The sequence below is a fragment of the Cebus imitator genome, unplaced genomic scaffold (genome assembly GCF_001604975.1).
Source record: "Cebus imitator isolate Cc_AM_T3 unplaced genomic scaffold, Cebus_imitator-1.0 Scaffold20, whole genome shotgun sequence".
In the NCBI taxonomy this organism is placed as follows: Eukaryota; Metazoa; Chordata; class Mammalia; order Primates; family Cebidae; genus Cebus; species Cebus imitator.
This window is the reverse complement of record NW_016107335.1, coordinates 11,330,721-11,353,050: the sequence shown is the minus strand read 5'-3', so window position 1 is coordinate 11,353,050 and position 22,330 is coordinate 11,330,721. Positions and strand designations below refer to the sequence as shown.

General features: G+C 44.1%; 1 protein-coding gene across 7 annotated transcripts in view; it reads right to left on the bottom strand.

Annotated features, from left to right (window-relative positions):
- The window catches only part of SFMBT2 (Scm like with four mbt domains 2), a 245,501-nt gene that overhangs the window by 34,288 nt on the left and 188,883 nt on the right, over nucleotides 1–22,330 (bottom strand). For all 7 annotated transcript variants that reach the window (XM_017521225.2, XM_017521235.2, XM_017521222.2 and 4 more), the window contains 4 exons: nucleotides 13,914–14,027; nucleotides 10,592–10,634; nucleotides 8,577–8,647; nucleotides 4,844–4,983 (listed from right to left, as the gene is read on the bottom strand). In XM_017521225.2, the coding sequence (XP_017376714.1) occupies nucleotides 4,844–4,983; nucleotides 8,577–8,647; nucleotides 10,592–10,634; nucleotides 13,914–14,027 (368 nt within the window). The remainder of the gene's footprint in view (nucleotides 1–4,843; nucleotides 4,984–8,576; nucleotides 8,648–10,591; nucleotides 10,635–13,913; nucleotides 14,028–22,330) is intronic.

Here is a 22,330-nt window from a genome sequence, read left to right as displayed (position 1 = left end):
AACCACAAGGCTCCCCAAGTCTCCGAGAGCTATCTGGGATTTTCTCCAAGGACGCTGTCCCCAGGATGTCTGGAGTTTCTGTGAAGGCAGAAGCTCCATCGCCCTGCCCAGGCGGGTGTTTTCAGAGTCATTTTTGCCAGGAGTGCTTGGCTGGTCTGCTCTCCCCTTCATCATGGGTCTGTGTCTGAAACGGTCACTCCAGGACCCATGGACACGAGTAAATACATTAGTTGTTCACTCCCCATTGGTCTCTTGTGCCCAGGCTGGCTCACTCATTTGATTTCTCTTTCACACACAGACACCAGCCTGACACACTGTCTATAAAGTGAGAACTAAAGGCCTGATGATTCATGAGATGGTGTGTAAGTTACAAGGCAAAAATTTCCTGAACTCCTTGTGCAATGCACAAGGAACACAGCAGCTGACAAGAGTCTTTTGGTCATAGGATGCGACCAGTCTCTTGATACAACACAGATCCATAGTTTATCTCTCTTTTGAGGACCCTGGCACACTGGGGGAGGCACAGGATAGAAGGATTTGGGATACAAAAAGATGATCCCAATGGACAATGACCCTACTGAGCATGGAAATGTGATAGGATAAACACCATCACTACTGCCTGTGCCTTACAAGTCCCACCTTCCCTGCAACTAGGCACAGGCATGCTGTAAAAGGCCCAGCACATGAGGGTGGTCGCCACTGGGCCTGCCCCTCCATGCCAAGGCCTGCTCTGTTCTGAGTTTGCTTATGGGGTATGCCTGGACCTGAATGAATCATTGACTGACTCTGGGTCCAGCTGCTCCCAGGTCCCCTACCTCCCCTCGCTGCACCCCCCTTGAATTGAGGCCGGAGAGTTTTGGTCCCTCAAAACTCCACTTAACTCTAATATTCATGAAGAGAGTAGAGACATGCATTACAGACCACTTTTGCCAGAAACTTCGTCCTCTCTCATAAAGCAGCCCACTCAGACGGAGCCCAGAACTGGACTTTGCAGCCTGCACTGAACGTTGCTGAAGACATGCTGAATACCCTGTCTGCATCCACACCCCCAGACACTGCCTATTTCTAGCAGAACAGATAGGGGTAAACCGCTGTCACTGCACATCTTCTAAATACACAAGTGTTCGAGTTCCATCCAACTCACCCTGTCTTGGCTTCTTTTCGTTCTCTCTCTCTCTCTCTCTCTCGTTTTGTCTGAGATAGAGTCTCCCTCTGTCTCCAGGGTGGAGTACAGTGCCACAATCTCAGCTCACTGCAACCTCTGCCTCCTGGATTTAAGCGATTCTCCTGCCTCAGCTTCCCAAGTAGCTGGGACTACAGGTGCGAATCACCATGCCCAGCTAATGTTTATGTATATGTATATATATTTTTTCGAGATGGAGTTTTGCTCTTGTTACCCAGGCTGGAGGGCAATGGCACAATCTCAGCTCACTGCAACCTCCGCCTCCTGGGTTCAAGCAATTCTCCTGCCTCAGCCTCCCAAGTAGCTGGGACTACAGGCGCGCGCCACCATGCCCAGCAAATTTTTTTTTTTTATTTTTAGTAGAGATGGGGTTTCACCATGTTGACCAGGATGGTCTCGATCTCTTGACCTTATGATCCACCCGCCTCGGCCTCCCAAAGTGCTGGGATTACAGGCGTGAGCCAACGCGCCCAGCCTAATGTTTATATTTTTAACAGAGACGGGGTTTCACCATGTTGGCCAGTATGGTCTCTATCTCTTGACTTTGTGATCTGCCCACCTTAGCTTCCCAAAATGTTACCTCGTTCTCTTTAACTAAGATGAAATTTGAAGCCACAGAGGTTCTGGTACTGAAAGAGGAGCATTAGCACAAATATTAGCTTGGTGGAACTTACATTTTTCTTTTGCACTCACGGAACTCACGTTTTTGTTTTGTTTCTTTCTTCCTGCCATATGTGTTTTTCAAATCAGCAAAAAGTTAGTTTTGTCATTAGAAAACTGCTCTGGCCTAGCTTTTAAATTTAGTTGCTGGCACCTATCGGAGAATTGATCAGGGATAACTACTTTTGACTTTAAAAAATCATTTAGTAAAGTAAAACAGCCAGCCCCTCAAGGAAGGCTGAAGCCAAGGTCATCTTGCTTGTTAACAGAGCCGGCAGATAAAGGAAGATCTCATTTCAACAACAGAACATGCCACGTGAAACAGGCTTGGAGGCAGCTTCAAAGAAGCCCATTGGCTCTCCCTACTTTTATCAGTTTTTGTGTCCCCATCCTATCACTGACAACAAAAACAGGCACAGATACAGGCAGAAAACATCGCCCTAGTGAGAATCCATTCACAGACTGACAGCTGCAGCAGACGGAAGAAAGTCAATTCTCTCTTTAGGGTCCTATTTCCAATGGTGGCAGAAATTCGTACGTGTAATCTTGGCTTGATTTGTTTGGACTGAGTTTAATATCTGCAAGGATCTTGGATCTGTGCCAACTTATGTGCTTAGAGTTAACCGGCCGTCCTGCCGCTGAACCACACTGCAGAGCTCTTCCCAGGGTGTGGCCCTCCCAACTCAATAGCCATTTTCTTTAGCTGTAAATTTCTCATGTATGGAATCTACTTACCACTTAGGCTGAGTGAGATGCATACTGTTTGATTTCAAGACACGATGCCAAATGCAGAAATGAGCTATTTACGATGAAGGCAGCTCTACTCTGCCACTAAATGAAAATGTGTTTGAAGGGCGTGGTACCACGGCCAGGCCTGCATGAGACTCTCAACACGAACAGGGCCCTTTCTGGGTCCATCCCACGTGGTCTGCACATTCCGGGCACTGTGAGCATCCTCTCCTCTTCATTCCTTCGTCCCCTGCACCCTGAATGCCCCAGCTTTGTTCTTGCTCCTTTCCCTATCTGAGACAGGCTGCCGGTTCTGCGGTCCCCACAGACCGCAGGTGCCTACGGTATGATCTCACAGTGTGCGTGCCAGGTCTTGCCCCAGAACCCGGGACCACGTGGCTACATTCTATTGACCTACTCATCTTTCCAACTCGACTGGATGCTGGTGTGGGGCAGAGACTACCTGCTAAACATTCTACATGTTCCCGAATACATGACCACAACAATAGCCTCATCGATTTCTGACAGGTTTCTTCTAAACTGTAACCCCGGCTTCCTCTCTCAAGCAGATGTTTTTTCTAATATAAACGTATTTAACTACAAATACCACTGATGACCAGGAAGCAAAAATGCCCTCTGACTTTGCTCAACGGCCTCTTTCTCATTAAGTGAAATGATATTTGAAACCACACAGAGGCTCTCGTGTAGAGGGAAAGCTTGAATCTGGCATTCCTCCGAGGGTGCCCCAGCCATAGATTCAAGTCCAAACCACTTAAAATATCAGAGAAGGCCTTTCACAAGCAGTCCCCGTCCAATTTGCTCCGTCTAACCTCACATTGAATCATCAGGGCAGGTCAGCTTCTTCTGTTTTTCTTCTCAAAATCTAATGTACCCTTTTATGCCACTGTTTATCTCCACTCTAAGTTCCTGACTCCCCTTTCTGGAACACACCTTGAATGCCCACCTGTGCGGCCATTCCCATGTTGTGCAATCAAGGTCCTATGCGCTCTGCCTAAGCCAGATCAAATGTCACTTGCCATTTATTTCTTCTCTCCTCCATTCTGTTCCCAGGGCACTGTGCTCCTGTCTCTCTCTCTTGAACCTCCAATTGCACATCAAGCTGAGGGTTATATCATCTCCCCAACAAGAGCAGGAAACCCCAACAGGCAGAAGGCAGAGCCTGCTCCTTTTTTAACCCAATGCTTCCGATGATGCCTGGCTCCTTAAAGTTGCCTAGCAAACATTTGTTCAATGGATCAATGGATTGCTGTGCCTGCAGAATTTTTTTTTTTTTTTTTTTTTTTTAGAGACGGGGTTTCACTATCTTGGCCAGGCTGGTCTTGAACTCCTGACCTCATGATCCACCCGCCTTGGCCTCCCAAAGTGCTGGGATTACAGGCGTGAGCCACTGCACCCGGCTGTGCCTGCAGAATTTTAAGAAACATTCATCTTGGTACAGTGGCAATAAAGAATATCCATTTGGTATCCCCTTTCTTCAGAGAAAGCACTGATGTGCGTAAGAAAAGAGCAGAGATAGAGTTTCAGGGAGAGTTTGGAAACTATTCCAAATTTCCAATCTGTCTCCAAGCACTGTCTGAGGCTATGCTAGAAAAATGCAATGGAGAAGAAGCCTTAATCAACAGTCTCAGGATTCACCTCTCTCTGCAGGTCATCACCCAAAGGCAGCAGGAGAAATGGGGAGCCATAGCCTCCAGGTGATAGGCCTGGATGAGACCCATAACACAACCCTCATCAAAGCACCTGCACACTTCAAAATACTCACCGTTACCTCCCGTGTGCAAGTACCAGGTGCCGGGAAGAGATGGATTAAAAAAAAAAAAGATGACACAGCACCACGACCTGGCCAAGGGGCACCATTCTCAGTGATAATACTGTACGCTGCCTTACAACGTCCTCTGTGCTTTTCCAAGCTGGTTTACCTCTCTGGAAACCTCAACTCCAGTCCTAGGTCCTCGCTCCAAACACAGTCTTCCCTCTGTCTTCCCAAAGCACTTCATTCAAATCTAGTGCCACATTTTCCTTTAATTCGAGGGGAGGCAGATGTACATCCCTCCCACCGGATGGGGAACCTTTCAGAGCATCATTTTTCCATCTTTGTATCTCTGGCTTCAGCCCCCAGGATGGAGAGAAAGGTCTTGGTAAATGTTAACTGAATTGCTTCTGATGTCTAGTCCCTCCTTCAGAAACTGGGCCCACAGCTTTTTAAAAAATCCTGTTAAAGTAAGCCAAGGTGACTGTGCATGGCTTTACCTCTTTAAGAACCAGCACGCATTTGCCTGGTCCCACCGACTGAGGTAGCTCGGCGATCCTTCCTTTGTTCAGGTAAGGGCCTGAGAAACACCTGTGGTTGATGAAGAGCTGAGGACAGCAGTATTTCCCATTGACGGTTCCTGCAGGGGAGAGCAACATAGCCCATGCTTAGGACCACAACCCCAGACCCCAGGGGAACCCAAGACCCTTGCTTAATCCACACGGTCAAGGAGAAGGACCACACAGAGCTGTCTGAGCTCTTGGCTGATGGGGAGTCAGGCATAATAAAAGCAATGGATCCCAAAATGAACACAGCAACTGTGATGACCAGTGTCATTAGAACTGTACTTAGGAGGCCTCACTCTGCCTCCAAATTGTAACAGAGCAGCAGAGAAAAACGGATGATTGTCTTCTTCTGAGAAAAAGGTTCTGTGTCTAATAGTGGGACATTTTATTTTATTGATTATTTTTTTTTGAGACAGTCTCGTTCTGTCACCCAGGCTAGAGTGCAGTGGCACGACCTTGGCTCACTACAACCTCCACCTCCCAGGTTCAAGCTGCCTCACCCTCCCAAGTAGCTGGGATTACAGGCACATGCCACCATGCCCAGCTAATTTTTTTTGCATTTTTAGTAGAGACAGGGTTTCACCATGTTGGCCAGGCTGGTCTCGAACTCCTGACCTCAGGCAATCCGCCTGCCTTGGCCTCACAAAGTGCTGGGATTACATGAGTGAGCCACTGTGCCTGGCAGGACATTTTATATTCTTAAGGATACCTTAAAAATTCGGATTATTTTTTTCACCATATAAACAAATATTTCTGTTTATGATGCAATATTCAAGACACATGAAAAGACACAAAGGCCAAGACGATGACCACTCCAGAGCCACTGTGTAGTTCAAGGTCAAAAACACCAACTACACAGAGAAATCCCATGTCACTCACCCTAGTGACACCCCCAACCTGTACTTCCAGAGGTGACCATGACCCTGAATCTAGTGTTCATCATCCACAAGCATGTCAACCACACACAGAGAAGCATGCGTGTGCCTACAAGCAATATATGATATTTTAAAACATATTCCACAAATGATTTCCCGCAAGATTTCATTTGTTTGCTTAACAATAAGTTTCTGAGATATATCCAAGTTGGTAGATGTGGATCTAAAAAGTTCATTCTTTTTTTTGTTTTGTTTTGTTTTTGAGACAGAGCCTCGCTCTGTCGCCAGGCTGGAGTGCAGTGGTGCAGTCTCGGCTCACTGCAATCTCTGGCTCCTAGTTCAAGTGATTCTCCTCTCAGCCTCCCGAGTAGCTGGGACTACAGGTGCGTGTCACCAAGTCCAGCTAATTATTTTTTTGTATTTTTAGTACATATGGGGTTTCACCATATTGGCCAGGAAGATCTCAATCTCTAGGCCTTGTGATCCACCCACCTTGGCCTCCCAAAGAGCTGGGATTACAGGCGTGAGCCACCACACCTGGCCCATTCATTTTTTTGCTTCTTCATTTGATTCTATTGAATTAACATATCGTCATTTAGGTGTTTAGCCTCTTACTGATGGATATTTAGTTGTTTCTACTTTTTCAGGATTGTCAACAGTGCTTTCATGAATACAACTGTGAAAATCTTCTGCCTGTGGGCAAGAGAGTCTTTCAGGTGTGTAACAGGAGTGGACCGGCTAGGCCACAGGTCTGTGTATCTGTATCTTCAGTTTTACTAGACATGGCCAAGCTGTTCTCCACAGTGACTACCCCACTGACACGTTCATTAGCACCAGGGAAGAGCTCCTGTAGTCCTATATCCACGCCAGCACTGGTTCCGACAGTGCTCCTCCATTCTGCCAATCTAATGAAGCTGAAGGAGACCTCACTGCAGCTTAAGTTTACATTACCCATATTCTTCTTTCAGCTCAGAAAGGGAACAGGGAAGGCTGCTGATCTTGCTGTCTCAAAATGCCATGGACAAGCAGAATCATTAAATGATAAGATCTCAATCTAAAATTTATTTTCTGGCCGGGCGGGGTGGCTCATACCTCGGGAGGTCAAGGTAGGTGGATCACCTGAAGTCAGGAGTTCAAGACCAGCCTGGCCAACATGGTGAGATCTCATCTCTACTAAAAATACAAAAATTAGCTGGGCATGGTGGCACGCACCTGTAATCCCAGCTACTTGGGAGGCTGAGACAGAAGAATTGCTTGAACCTGGGTGGTGGTTACAGTGAGCTGAGATCACATCAATGCCCTCCAGCCTGGGTGAAAAGAGCAAGAAACCTCTATCTCAAAAAAAAAAGAAACTTTTTTTTCTTTTGTTTTTGAGATAGGGTCTCATTTTGTTGCCCAGGCTGGAATGTAGTGGCACAATCTCAGCTCACTGCAACCTCCACCTTGTAGTTTCAAGTGATTCTCCTGCCTCAGCCTCCCGAGTAGCTGGGATTACAGGTGCACACCACCATGGCTGGCTACTTTTTATATTTTTAATAGAGACAAGGTCTCACCATGTTGGCCAGGCTGGGCTTGGACTCTTGAGCTCATGCAATCTGCCTGCTTTAGCCTTCCAAAGTGCTGGAATTACAGGCGTGAGCCACCATTCTGGGCCTGACACTCCTTAATATCTATAAATGTAGAATGAGGTTTCACTTTTGACTAAGGGACTCACCACCCCACCCTGACTCTACCCAAGCTCCAGGCTAAGCAACACCCACAGCGGAACTTCTGCAAAACCACTGCTGTCAATTTGGGATGGTAATTTAACACTCTAGGTAGACTTGTTCTCATAAAGACTTCAACTAAGAACCAGCAGAGGTAGGAGGCAGAAATGTTATTCTTCTGGATAGAAAAGAAGTAATATTACAATTATAGACTATGAAACGGTAGCTGGCATGGTTCTTTTAAAACCATTCAGTTTGAATTATAAACAACAAGCAAAATAATGAAGTCCAGGGCTTCATTATTTACATGGAAATTTTTGGTAGGATTACTTTGCCTTTAGATTACCAGACCTGTAGAAAAATAAAATTTTAGTTAAATTTACTCATCGAACTGCTCTTTACTACCAAGATAATCTACTAGTAGGATTCGTCCAAGACATGTTGGTTTTAATCCTGGAATTCAGAGCAAGTTTCATTTTGGCTTAGAGAATAGACTTTTTAATCAAGTATGACAACGTACAAACATGTCTATTACCAGACTTCATGGCCAGAGGGTAGCTCACAAATGTATTTTCAAAGGCTATTGTAAGATATAAGGCTTTACACATTAAAAAACATATACTGTTCACAACCGGCTCTTCAAACAGAGGGTTTTAAGGAACAATTCAAAAGCCAGGGGTAACTTAAATCCTAATAGCAAGTGTAAAAATGCAAATGGAACCATAATAAAATATTAAAAAAAAAAAACCAAACTGCCCAATGAGATGATACTCTCAACTCTTCCCTTTCCCCCATGACACGCAGCCCTTATTTGGCTCCTAATTTGCAAGTCACACATAAACCCTCCTCCTGTATGCTAGAGCTGTCTAGAGCTACTGGTCACGAAGCAGAAAAGAAAAGCCACAGAGAAATTAGCTCAGAAATTTTTCTTTTTAAAAAGTACGTATCTGCTCATGAGTGGCAATGGGGAAAAACAGAATAGGCTCAACGTGGAGATATATTCATATCGACCTAGAAACATATATATGTCTCTGCTCCTGGCTGCAAAGAGGGAAAGCACGCAGACCCCTAAATGGGACTGATTACCTGTGGTGTCCAGGTGAGGGAATAAACAAAGGTCATGAGGTATTTTCTTAACAGGCACTGCGGCCGGTGATCTGTCAACAGAGAAAACAGAACTATCAGGGACCACAAGCTCTAGAAGGAACGGCTACATTCCAAAGTCTTATCACAATTTAAAATGACTCTTCTAGAAATCTTAGATAAGAAGACCAGAAAATAGAACGTGTATATGGGAGCAGTCCCAGTAAGACCAGGCGAAAACAGCATTTCAGAAAAGTTATTCTCCAATTCTTTGGTTGACCCTAAAAAGCCCATGAGACATCTGCCCCCAAGCGGCTGGCACTGATCAATGAGTTTCTCCCAGTGTGCTTCTGGCCTTGTCTCTTGCTAAGGAATTGTAATATTGTCTTCCATTATACTTTAGACATGAAGACACATTATGTTACATTTAATTAAAGTCAGACTTTTCTACTTCCATGTCTAATTGAAAACCACTTTCCACGAACCTTTGATTTCTGACCTCGGGGCAGGTTTGAGTCATGGCCACACTAAATATAAGACCTTAAAAGAAAATCTATAAACCGGCGAATCTTAACATGTGAAGTAGGCTTATTCCACGACAGAGCTCTGTTATAGTTCAGTAAAAATGTTGCTGAATCAGTGTGCGTTTTAAAATGCAGCCTTAGGGGAAAAGAGGTGAACTAGGTTTCACAGGGGTGTCTAGGTTGGTGGCATAGAAACCACACGGATGAAAAGCTCCTTCAGCTCAAAGTCAAGCTTTATAAGAGATCTTAGCAAGGTCAACTCTGGAGTGGTTCTCCAAGAGGCGTCCCCCAAACCCACAGCAATGGCATCACCTGTAAACTCATCAGAAATGCAGATTCTCGGGCCCCATCTCAGACATTCTGAATCAGAGATGTTGAGAATGGGACCCAGCAATCTGTGTGCTCCAAGCTCCCTAAGTGACTGATGCATGGGAAGGGTGAGAACCATTAATCCATGGGCTGTACAGTTAGGAGTGATGGATTCAAGTTTGGATTTAGTCACAGGTGTGTCATGAAATCTCTCTACTTCAACATCAGGTGGATAACATGGAGCCTGGTTACGAGCCGCGTACACTGCATTTAGAAGCGAACCCACAAAAACACCTACAGAACTGTTATTCTCATTCAAATGGTGCAGTTACAGTTCAATTTCATTTTATTTAAACTCAACTACTGCATATGAAAAATGCTTTTTTCAGTTGTCTTTCCATCAATATATTTTTATTTACTTAAGAAAGAATCACTTGGCATGGAATGTACATTTTATCATATTTTAAATATTTTTCAATATCTAGAAATGTTACTAGCAAGTCACAACTTTTCAAAAACACACTGCCTTCCCGGACACATTTTGCTAACACCCTCTTTCCACGTAAAATCACAAATGAAATGAGTGATGGAGTACAATCTGGATTTGCTCAGCCTACAACTTAAGGCCTAGAGCTTTTTCAAATGGAATCTAATTTAATCTTCATAAAAACTCCCCAATTATATTTTATAAACCAGGGCACTGAGAGGCAGAGAACTAAAGTGACTTGCTCAAGTTCACTCAGCAGAGCTGGGGTTGAACTGAAGTTTTTTGCCTCCCAGGCCCAGCCACTCCAGGAGAGGTGAGTAAGAAGCAGCGTTCCAAGTATGGTGAGGGGTTGCGAGTTGAAACTGCACCTGCCACGTGGGGCCCCTGTGGACGCCGAGAATTGCAGGCACAGACAGCCATTACTCTGTGTGTAGGTATGGGGTGCTCCCTAGGTATGCCGAGGTGGAATAAAAAGCGAACCACAGGAATCTGGACTGTGAGTGCCTTGGGGGGCAGGCACTGTGTCTTGCACATAACAGGTACACAACAAACGACAGCCACTATGTTTTACTGCTACCTCTACTAGTGTGCTATTTGCTAGCTAACTCCAATAAAAACAGCCATGTTTCCCATCCTCCATAAAAACGCTACAGTTTATCAGTACACAGTACAGTCTGGTGGGTCGGGGAAGCACATACTGTTTCTCTGGTTGCACAACTGCAATCTTTCTCTTCTTTTGTGCTGTAAAAAAAGGCAAATGGGAAAAAAGAAAATCAGCTTTGTTAGTGGAGCAAGTCCATTTTTAAAAACAGGTTATAAAATAAAAAGGCGCCCGTTTTAAAGCAGTAACTTAAATGCCGAAAAGTTACGTCACTCCTGCCACAATTCCCTATGTTTCTTCTAGCACAGCATAGACGTTAACTCACCAGATGTGAGACCTTAGTAGAAATTAGTTCATTTAATCCTATCATGACGCTAGCTACTTTATTTTTAAATGTGCACTTAAGAATGCAAAAGCGTACACCTGTTGTACCTCACATAAGCACACACATTCAGATCAATTGTTGCAAGCAGTTATCCAGAATGATTTTTTTCCCCAAGAAGAGTTGTGATGAGGCAAATCATGTTACTATCACAACACACTCCCAAAGTGCTGTCAGACGTATGCATTTAAACTAAAACATGTTATTCACAAAAGGAGAATCAGTAGCTCGCAAATATGTCTGGTCAAATATTGACATACATGAACGAATAGTGATTTCTGTGGATAAGAACATTTCCAGTTTATATTTATAACTGATTCAGATCACCTTAACAAAAATAGACGAAAGCTTCTGGCATCTACTAACTTTGGCTCGGATAATCCTACATCTTCCAACATAAGCATAAATTAATTCCAACAAAACTTCTAAAGCTGCTAGAGTCTGGCAGGTTTGGAGATGGAGTTTGCCTCTTTAAAGCAAAATGTATGTGCAAGGAATGCAAGCGAAAATAAATAAGAGAAATACTCCATAAAATCTCGCCTACTCTTGACTATCTAATATTCAATTCCAGTTATTACTACAAAAAGGTCCACACTTAGGACCTCTCAGGTGCAAAGTGAGTTTGGAATACTTGTCTCCTTTGGTCTTTGTTAATGCGATGGGGATGCCTGACCCCCTGGGAAAAAGCTAAGCACAACAGACCCGGATCCCAAATCCTGAAGAACCAGGTAACTTTATGGTGTTTGGCTCGGATAACCTTAACCTGTATGTGACTGTGCTCCAGAAAAATCCAAAGTACTTGCAGCCTCCCATATCCATGTGAAGTGGGGAGGAAGAGGATTCAGGACACCAGGTTCTCCTTGAGGGACAACAAGGACAAAGGGGATTGCAGCTCCAATCGCGGGACAAAATTCAGGGAGAGCCTATTGGCCATGCTGGCTGGGCATGGTCAGAATCTGAAGCACTTCTTTTTTTAGACAGAGTGGAGTATGGGTCTGTTGTCCAGGCTGGAGTGCAGTGGTGCAATCTCAGTTCACTGCAACCTCCGCCTCCCGGGTTCAAGCAACTCTTGTACCTCAGCCTTCCAAGCAGCTACAATTACAGACATCCACCACCGTGCCTGGTTGATTTTTTATATTTTTAGTAGAGATGGGGTTGCGTCATGTTGGCCAGGCTGGTTTTGAGCTCCTGACCTCAGGTGATCCACCCGCCTTGGCCTCCCAAAGTGCTGGGATTACAGGCGTGAGCCACCACACCTGGCCAGAATCTGCATCATTTTAAGTGACAGGGGAAAATAATGTCCCTGAGGTTAAAATGATGATTATATGATCAATGTTTTAGCATATTTTTAAATAAGGGGAAACTATTACTATAAACTGGATCAGACATTGAGTAGGATGGTTTAGGAAAAGGAGAATCCCGTAGCATCCAGGTCTGTGTCTAATCTGAACTACCTACTTGTTTCACACACATAATGTCCTCTGCTGCTCTTAATAATGCTAGCTAGAGGAGCCCTGAAACTCTGTTGTCATCAAGGAACTTCAAGTCAACTATGCAATGGAACTGGGGTGTTTCCAGCAATGTTGTGAGAGTCTACAGAAGTGACCGCAGAACAGGCTGTTAGGAAGGAGGAAAGCTGGCACCTATATTCCATAAAGAAGATGATAGAGATAGAATCTCTTTAACAGTTGAAACCTATTATCTTTAAGGACTCATCATTTTAAATAACACTTCTGATACACATTAGGATAGAATAATAAATGCAATGATTTATTAGGTTAGAAGATTTTTACATGGTCCCATTTTGTGATAATGACCTATAATAATGTATGTTAAAACACACTGTTGGCGGGGCTTGGTGGCTCACACCTGTAATCCCAGCACTTTGGAAGGCCGAGGCAGGTGGATCACTTGAGGTCAGGAGCTCGAGACCAGCCTGACCAACATAGGGAAACCCCGTCTCTACTAAAAATATAAAATTATCCTGGCATGGTGGTGGGTGCCTGTAATCTCAGCTACTTAGGAGGCTGAGGCAGGAGAATCCCTTGAACCTGGGAGGTGGAGGTTGCAGTGGGCCAAGATTGCACCACTGCACTCCAGCCTGGCAATAAGAGTGAAATTCTGTCCCAAAAACAAAACAAATGAGCCAAAAAAAACCACTGTTGCCTGTATTTAAATGTGCATGTGAGTGTGTGCACATGTGTATGAATGGGCGTGTACTGCTGGGTTGTTTAACTGTTAATATTGGTTTTATTTGGTATTTCTGTAACCAAAGAGATGTGTGTTAATATACTTTACAAAGTACAGTTGAAATAACAGAGATTAGTTAGTGCTAAGAGTAGGTTAGGTGTTTGTTTTATTTATTTTTTGAGATGGAGTCTCACTCTGTCACCCAGGCTAGAGTGCACTGGTGCTTGGTTGCACTCTTGGCTCATTGCACCATTGACCCCCTAGGCTCAAGCAATCCTCCCACCTTAGCCTCCAGAGTGGCCAGAGACATGTGCCACCCTACTCGACTAATCTACTTCTATATGGACTTCTTTTTTTATGTGTAGATGGTGTCTCACTATGCTGCCCAGGTTGGCCTCAAAATCATGGGCTCAAGCATCCTCCTGCCTTGGCCTCCCAAAGTACTAAGATTATAGGAATAAGGCACCATGCTACCTGGTATTCTGCTGGTAGAAGTTATATGAGAAAACTCACATCTTTCAAAGAAATGATAATAATATAGTATGTAACAAATTTTTTCACATCAAAACAATGAACTGTATAAAAAAACTGAGAGTGACGATTTCAGATATTTTTTCCTCTGCCTCTCTGTGACCTTCAACTGTCCCTCACTGTTAGTCTGTCAACCTGTGACATCATCTCATGCAGACGCTTAAAGATTGAGACAACAAAAACATGGCTTCTCAGTGAAAATCAAAAATCTTATTTGTGCTTTAGAACTTGGTTATAATTTCTTTACAAAGCTGCCGATGGATTCACGAAGATCACCGATGTTATCCACCACCCCCCTCAACCGGGAACCACTTACAGACTGCTTTGTGTGGTGTAGTCAAAGGATAAGAATTGGCTTCGCACCAGCCCACGGGGAAGATGTCCATGGATTCCACATCAACAATAACCTCTGGAACAGGGGTCTGCAGCCCTGCATGTGAAGAAGTTGAGACAAGTGGTACAAACAGGTCTTACCAACAAAGAAACAGAACAACAAAAATAGGGCATCCCTAAGATTGAGAAAAACATTCCTTCACACGTTAAAAAACAAAAACAAAATAGGCAGCAGCTGAATGGAAGGTGTGACTTTACAAGAGTCTTTAGTCTTACCACAGATACAAACGCTTGAGGTAGAACAGGGCAGGAATAAAAGGGGTTCAGATAAAGTGAGGGTTTGGAAAAATAGAGATACTCCACCCTAAAAATAAAAGAGGGAGGCAGCAAATCACACTGCCATGTGTGTACCTACACAACAACCTTGCACGTTCTTCACATGTACCCCCAAACCTAAAATGCAATTAAAAAATTTAAAAATAGAAGAGGAAGAAGGGCTGTAGGGAAAGATGAGCATCAGAGCAGGATTTGCTGAGAGAACGAGCATCTCCCTTCCCTAAGAACAGCTCTGAGGTTAAGGGAATGTGCTGGAGCTTGAGGTGGAACTGCAGGGCCCACATCTAAGCCTTCATGATGTGCTTCACCCAACACCAAGCAAAGACAATCTTCAATGAAAGAAAGTCAAGCATCACAGCTAAACGGAACCAGTAAAACTCAAAAACAAGGTTTATGAGCAGTGCACATGGACAAGGTCCTTTCTCCAGGAAACTTGTCAACGTATCAGTTTGGAATCACTTTGTTTTGGACTCAGTTTGTGGCCTGTAGACTTTGGCCATGGCATGGAAAAGTCATTTACATAGCAATCTCTAAAAAGCTCCCACTAAAAAGTGGGATCTGATGACTACTACCACATCCTGTTTCATCATTACAGTCATGCCTTATGATGACCTGGCTTCACAGCCAAGAAATTCTGAAAAAGACAAGGAGTCTGGATTTAACAGCAGCAAAAGTTTCAAGGAGCTCTGGCTATGGAGAGAATAAATTTTGAAATAGTTAAAAGAAGAAAATTCGACACCAAATCAATACTTAAGAAAAAAAAAAAAAAACTTTGAACCAGGAATCAAGAGATAAGAGCTCCATTAATAAATGGTGACCCATGGACTCTGACCCCTTAATCCAGTTCTGCTTTGGTTTCCTCACAGAGAACCAAGATGAAAAAAACACAGTGGCCAGGCGTGGTGGCTCATGACTGTAATCCCAGTACTTTGGGAGGCCAAGGCGAGCAAATTGCTTGAGTCCAGGGGTTCAAGATCAGCCTGGGTAACATGGCAAGACCTCACCTCTACAAAAAAATACAAAATTAGCCTGGTGTGGTGGCAGGCACCAGTACTCAGGAGGCTGAGGCAGGAGTATTGCTTGAGTCCAGGAGTTTGAGACCAGCCTGGCTAACATGAAGAAGCTTTGTCTCTACAAAAAATACAAAATTAGCCTGGCGTGGTAGCAGGCGACTGTAGTCCCAGCCACTTGGGAGGCTGAGGTGGGAGGATCACTCAAGTCTGGGAGGTCAAGGTTACAGAGAGCAGTGATTGCACCATTGCACACCAACCTAAGTGGCAGAGCAAGATGAAGGAAGGAAGGAAGGAGAGAGGGACGGAGGGAGGGAGGGAGGGAGGGAGGGAGGGAATAACATAGTAAGCCCCATCCATGTCATCTCACCACATCTGAAGAATTCTGAATCACATCCTTCCTCCCCACCAAAGCTGTAACTTCATGAAGTTAAATACGAACAACCAAACACAAAATAGTCCTAAATCTGGTGCGAGCTCCAATGGCTCTGACTTTTCATCATCAAGTAGACATGGTGAAGATGGAGTATGTTCATTGCTAAATGTGGGCTCCCAATTTAGAGTTGAGCCAACATATTTGTGCATATCAGGTGCCCTGAACATGGACAGTGGGTGCTTATACGTACGTACTATCATCACCATTCATCATTTGGAACTTTTGATTGGTTCTCAAAGAAATCAATTATCACCATTGTCAGTCTTAACTTTTTAAATGTTTCATTCCCCTATAATTTAAAGGATACAGAAGATAAAGGAATGCTACGAGGCTCATAGGGCTTATTTTTAAATAAGGTTGAATAAATAGACATTGTTTCTAATATTATAAGACTTGACCAATACTTAACCTAACTGCTAAAGGAATCAAACAAGAAAGAATATGTTCAAAACAGACAAAAGGTAAAGAAACTCTCTCCAGAGGTATCAAATGTGGAAGTCCCTATGCCTGTCCCGAAGGGTGTGGGACTGATTCTTCAGAGTCCAACAAAGCGGGTCCCCGGACCGCTTTCCGTTACACATGCTCATTACCTCCTCTGCAGACCCAAAGAGCATTTGTTTCTTAGCTACTCAGCAATCTTGCTAACAGGTTAGATTCATTTACTAAATATATTTATATTTCCAGATTTAAGTTTAGCTACAAATAAGATTTTCAAGGTCATTAAAAGCAGTACTTCAAAAGGAAGCATAAAAGTAACTTTACAGCTTATTCCTTCCTAAATTGTGACTTTCATCTTCTAATGTTCTGCTAGTTCAAACATCACATCATGTTAAGGCTTTAATATATACACTTCACTACAATGCAGACATTATTAATATATTGCTAGAGCCGTCTTTACCATACTTTATAATCCTTTGATCATGTTTCTCATTCAATTAAACAAGAATTTATGAGGTCAGATGTGTTGGCTACCTTTCCCTCAAGAAAGTTACAGTTCTGCGTTCTCCCACCCCAAATATATCCCATTATGGCATCAATTAAATGAGAACTGATGAAAAGGTCAGTTATTTATCACCCCGGGTAAGTGTTCCTGACCCTGAACAAATCCCATTCTAAATAATAGGTACCAAGTCTTCATTTCCCTTTACCAAGCTTATGAATCTCCATTCATCTGATTGGACTCAGACAACTATCTTTTAAAACAAACTAATTTTCCAAGATGGGAGACTCAATAGCATGCAAAATAATCCATTAAAATAATGTGTCCGGTGATTCTCCTGATTTGAGGACTGCCAGAAGTACATATGCAAAGCTGAATGTTCCACTGAAGACCACTGCAATGTCCTTCACCATTTTATAGAAAAATCCCCAACAAACAACAGAGGACCATGCTCAATCGCTTGACTTTGTCTAAGCTGCATCTGGTCAGTATGAATTCTACTTGTTTATTTTTATCCATGGCCTTCATCTCAGAAACCATGAGGAAGCTTAAATCACCATCGATGGGAAAGCAGTTAAGCAAATCTGGGTGCTTCCATATGAAGAAATATTCTGCAGCTATAAAAAAGAATCAGACACCTCTTAATATATTTATATGTACAGATCTCTAAGATGCACTGCTGAGTGAAAAAGGCGCAGAACACTGTGCATACACAGTACGCTACCATCTGTTTAAAAGGGGGAAATAACATATATTCATATGTGCATAACATAAATCAGGAAGGAAATGCAAAATACTAACACAGTGAGTGTCCACGGGGAAAGGAACCAGGTGGCTGGGGGCTGGGGGCACAGGAGTGGAGGGAAAATCTAATGCAAGATAAACCTTTAAGATTTTTTAATCTTTGTGAATGAGTTACCTGTTTTACAATCACCAAGGCCTCCACAATCACCACCATTGTAAAACATAACCAAAGATACCCAGAGAAGAAAGTTAAGATTCTAATATATAAATATGGTATTGCCACAGAGGATGGATTAGTGAGGGGCTAATTACCATAAAGGAAAATAAAACTAAACAGCAGTCAACATTTCACTTCTAAGAGAACAAAGAGTTTCTTTACTCACAATCTAAATTGACAAGAACACAGATTCCCGAGAATCCATTTGGAACCTTAAAATAGTTCTGCAGTTTGCTACCCTCCTTGTCCCCAGTTCAGCAGAACGAAGAGGTCTACCTGCCGCTCTCAAGGCAAAGACCACACCATGGCTCTACCCAGCCGATGGCACAGAAGACTGTAATCAAGAGGGTCCCCTATGCCACCCAGGACCCCAGGATGAAAAAGGGAGATGCTTACGGCTTGGGAGGACACCTGAGTGTCTTCTTAGGAAAACAATTCTATTAAACTCCTAAAATTATGTAATTATTTCACTCCCAGCGAGTCACGGGAGACAGCATGGGCATTTGTGAGAGATGTCACAGGGCAGCAGAGGCAAGAGGGACCTGGGGCGGGGGAGGCAAACATGCTCCACCTGCTTGGGGAAGAGAATTGAAGCAATTGCTTCCTCTCAGTTAAAGGCTGGAATAAGTAGAAGGAAAAGAAGTATTTAAGGGAATACATTATCCTTGCCTAATAAATGTCCCCACTGAAAGTTAACAGGCACAGTAAATGCTGACAGGCTCGAGTGTGAGATGAACAGGCAAAACACCAGCAGAATGAAAAGCCTGTGTGAGCGCCCATAAGCGGGACCTGAACGCTGGAAGCCCCACCTGCCCGCTAGGCCTGTTCCCTTTACAGATGTCTATCAAGAAGGCCAGTGGGCAGAGCATCCCTGGGTCAGCTCTGGCCTAGGAAAAAAAGAAAAACAGCGGGCAAGGCTGTGGTGGGCAGGATCAAGGTATCATGGGAAACAGGCTAAAGGAAATGACAGAAATGGGATTAAACATGTATGTGGGGAGGGAGAGGGGCCGGAGAGAGAGGAGAGAGACCTGCACAATAGCAAACACTGAGCTTACTCCATTCCAAGTGTTCAGTCCTCACAGCAACCCTAAGAGATAGGGACTGTTTCTTCCCCATTTCAGAGATCAGTAAACAGCGGCACAGGAAGAGATCAAGTGGCCAGTAAGAGGCGGCTGCAGGATTTAAACCTGGGCAGTCCAGCTCCAGAGCCTTAGAAAGCACCTGGGGTGGGCAGCTATCTTTTTCCTTCTTGTTCTTATTTCTGCGTCGGGGGTATGTGTCTAGCATTCGTCCCCCTCCTGTTAGGACCCCATACTGTTTTTGCAGAATTCCCGCCATGCAGTAGTTCTTGCCTGCTGCTACAGGAGGAAAAGCCAGGTCAACCCGGGCAGTGGGCAGAGGCGGGGGAACTGACCCCTTCAGTGAGAACGTGCTCACCAGGAAGTCACATGTGTCACAATGGCAACTGGAAAATCCGAACTTTGCTGTGGTCCCTGCTGCAGAGTCTTGTGGAGAGACAGTTCCCTGGCCTCTGGTCAACAGTCTTCCAAAATCATTCCCAATGGACTTATGACAGCCAGAAACAGTCCTGCTGCTGAGCACCAAAACCTAACAGAGCACCAGCCTTCAGACCAAACACCTGTGGCGCGATGAAACACTTCTTCCCAGAGACAACTCCCACGGGTCACCTGCTTTAACCGCCTGGAAAATACTGCTCCTGTATTCCCATCTGCTGAAGCAGCTTCTCCCACTAAGGTCTCATGCAGGCCATACTTCCTGTTTTTAAAGATTTTAAAACCACCCATCCTGGCTTGAAATGTAATTATTTTCACGTTTACATGTTCCCTTGTTTCAATTTTGCAAATATCTGCAAAATGCGTATTAACTACCTGAACTTTTCACCGGTTCCGGAAAAGTTTAAGTGTCTGTGTTCCATACCCGGTCTCCCAAACATATGAGGTGGGCTCAGATGGGTTTCTCTGAGACAGACCATGCCTTGCCCACTGACCTACTGGAGTGGTTTACAAACTCTAGACTGCATAAGAAACATTTGGGGAGGGAGGCTTTACAAATGCAGATTCCCAGAGACAATGCTATGGGACTCGGACTGGAGGCACTGGTTCTGGGAGAAATGTGCATTCTAATAGGACCCCGTTGACTTGGAGCGGGAGGGCAGTTTGCTAGAACTCAGTCAACCATGGAAACAAACCAGTCAAGGAGTTTCTGAATTTTAGCTTCTGGTATAAAACATCTCACTGTCCCCAAATTCAGGTGGCCAAACAGTAGCTTTTGAGGGACTGCTGTATCTTAAATCACTATTTTGTTCAGGAATACACATTTTATTTCTTCCTCACGGCTATTCAGCAAACACTGGGCCAGCAAAGGTCACATGACCTCCTGCAAAAACATTGTGCTTTGTCAGATGCGCGGAGACGAGCAGAGCCCTGTGGAATGGTGTCCGGCACCACTCAGTAGGTTTGCAGACACGAGTGCTCCTTTCAGCTGGAGCACAGGCTCCTGCAGGTGGCAAATCCGAAAAGAAAAGTGCTGCTTAATGATAACATCAGGGATCTACATTTACTGAGCAGTGACTACTCTGTGCCAACCATGACTCCTGCACTCTATCAGTGTTCATCCACTCGCCACCATCCTGTAAGACAGATTCTATCACTGGCTGTGTTATACAGCTGCACAAATAAGCAAAGAGATTTACACTCAGAAAGTGCCAAGATCACATATTCAGGAAGCATATGTTTCTACAGGGGATGGGTTGCTGGATGTCTTGTCATGGAATTTAGTCTTTACTCGATAGCAAAGACTTGGAACCAACCCAAATGCCCATCAATGGTAGACTGGATGAAGAAAATGTGGCACATATACACCATGGAATACTATGCAGCCATAAAAAAGAATGAGTTCATGTCATTTGTAGGGACATGGATGAAGCTAGAAACCATCAGCCTCAGCAAACTAACACAGGAACAGAAAACCAAACACTGCATGTTCTCAACTCGTAAGTGGGAGCTGAACAATGAGAACACATGAATACAGAGAGGGGAACATCACATACTGAGGCCTGTCGGCGGGTGGGGGGCAAGGGGAGGAAGAGCATTAGGACAAATACCTAGTGCATGTGGGGCTTAAAACCTATTTGACGGGGTGACAGGTGCAGCAAATCACCATGGCACATGTATATCTATGTAACAGACTGCACGTTTTGCATATGTATCCCAGAATTTACAGTAAAATTAAAAAATTTTAAAAAAGAAACATAGACCTACTGTGTATTTGGAAGAAGGCAATGCCTGCATTTTATAGAAATTACCTCAAAGTCCCATGAAAAAGCAGAGAAAGCATCACAAGTAAAAAGCAAGAAACAACCAATCAAAGCAGGAGATGGAGGACATATACGCGATCTTTCTTAACAAGAGGTTAAGAAAACGTCCCACATTTTCCAGCCATCACTCCCATGAACACAGGCCACTGCAGCAGGTGAAGAGAGGGCAGTGGCCCTGCCAGGTCGGGGAACTGCCGCTGCGGGTTGCTGTGCTGTGTTCCCACCTTGGAGGCTGGGTATAACTGATGCAAGTGGAGAAGGAAAGGTCAGCACAACAGGGTGAGTTCAGACATCTACTCCACCTCTGCCAACAGGCTGAGACCAAGTCAGATAAAGGGGAAGAGGCCACCAGACAATTCCAGAATGATACATTTCTTAAGATGGGCAAAGGAGAGATTAGACTTATTCCTGAGCTGTCACTGCTTCTTGTGTTTAAATTCCTATGAGGAAGTCCTACAGACATATGGGATCCTCACACTGCTCTCCAAACGCACTTGCAGAAATCAGAAACTACACATGTGCGAGGCCTACCCTGCATGTTAAGTGCGGTGCTTGTCAGTGAAGAATGTGAAGCTCATGGCACAAGGAGGCAACTCTTGAACTCCAAAAACTTACTGTCCAAAGCTGTACACAGCACGGATTCCTAGCTTGATATGTGCACGGTGTGTTTTGCCATTATTTATGTTTTCCACCCATTCAAGTCACAAAAACACAAAATGCAGATTCCCTGCCTATTTTAATTTATAACAGGGCTCCCCATTTCAAAACTTGGTTTTATTATTCACATTTTAAAGCTCTCTTCAACAATTTCTGCAGTGTTAATAACAGAAAGAACTAAATAACTCAGAAGTAAGGAAGCCTGCTTGTCTTCCTAACTCTTGTGGCATGAAAGACTTTCTGCCTCAACTAAAAAGCTAAAATACTCAGCACTGGGGAAGAGAGAACTGATCACATTCCTTCAACAGAAGGAAAAGTATATGAATCAAGATGAGGACAAAAATAGAGAGAACAGGCTTAGCATGCTGGCTCACACCTGTAATCCCAGCACTTTGGGAGGCCAAGGTAGAGGGATCACTTGAGCCCAGGAGTTTGAGACCTCCCTGAGCAATACAGTGGGACCCCCAGCTCTACTAAAAATACAAAAGAAATTAGCCAGGGATAGTGGCACATGCCTGTAGTCCCAGCTACTCAGGAGCTTGGGGTGGAAGGATTGCTTGAGCCCAGGAGTTTGAGGCTACAGTAAGCTGTGATTGCCCCAGTCTGGGCCACAGAGCAAGACCCTGTCTCAAAACAAAACAAAAACATATGGAATATTTTCCAAATGTTTCCTATGGTCTTGAACCTTTTTTAGGTGATCTTCATGGATTAATTAATGTTGCA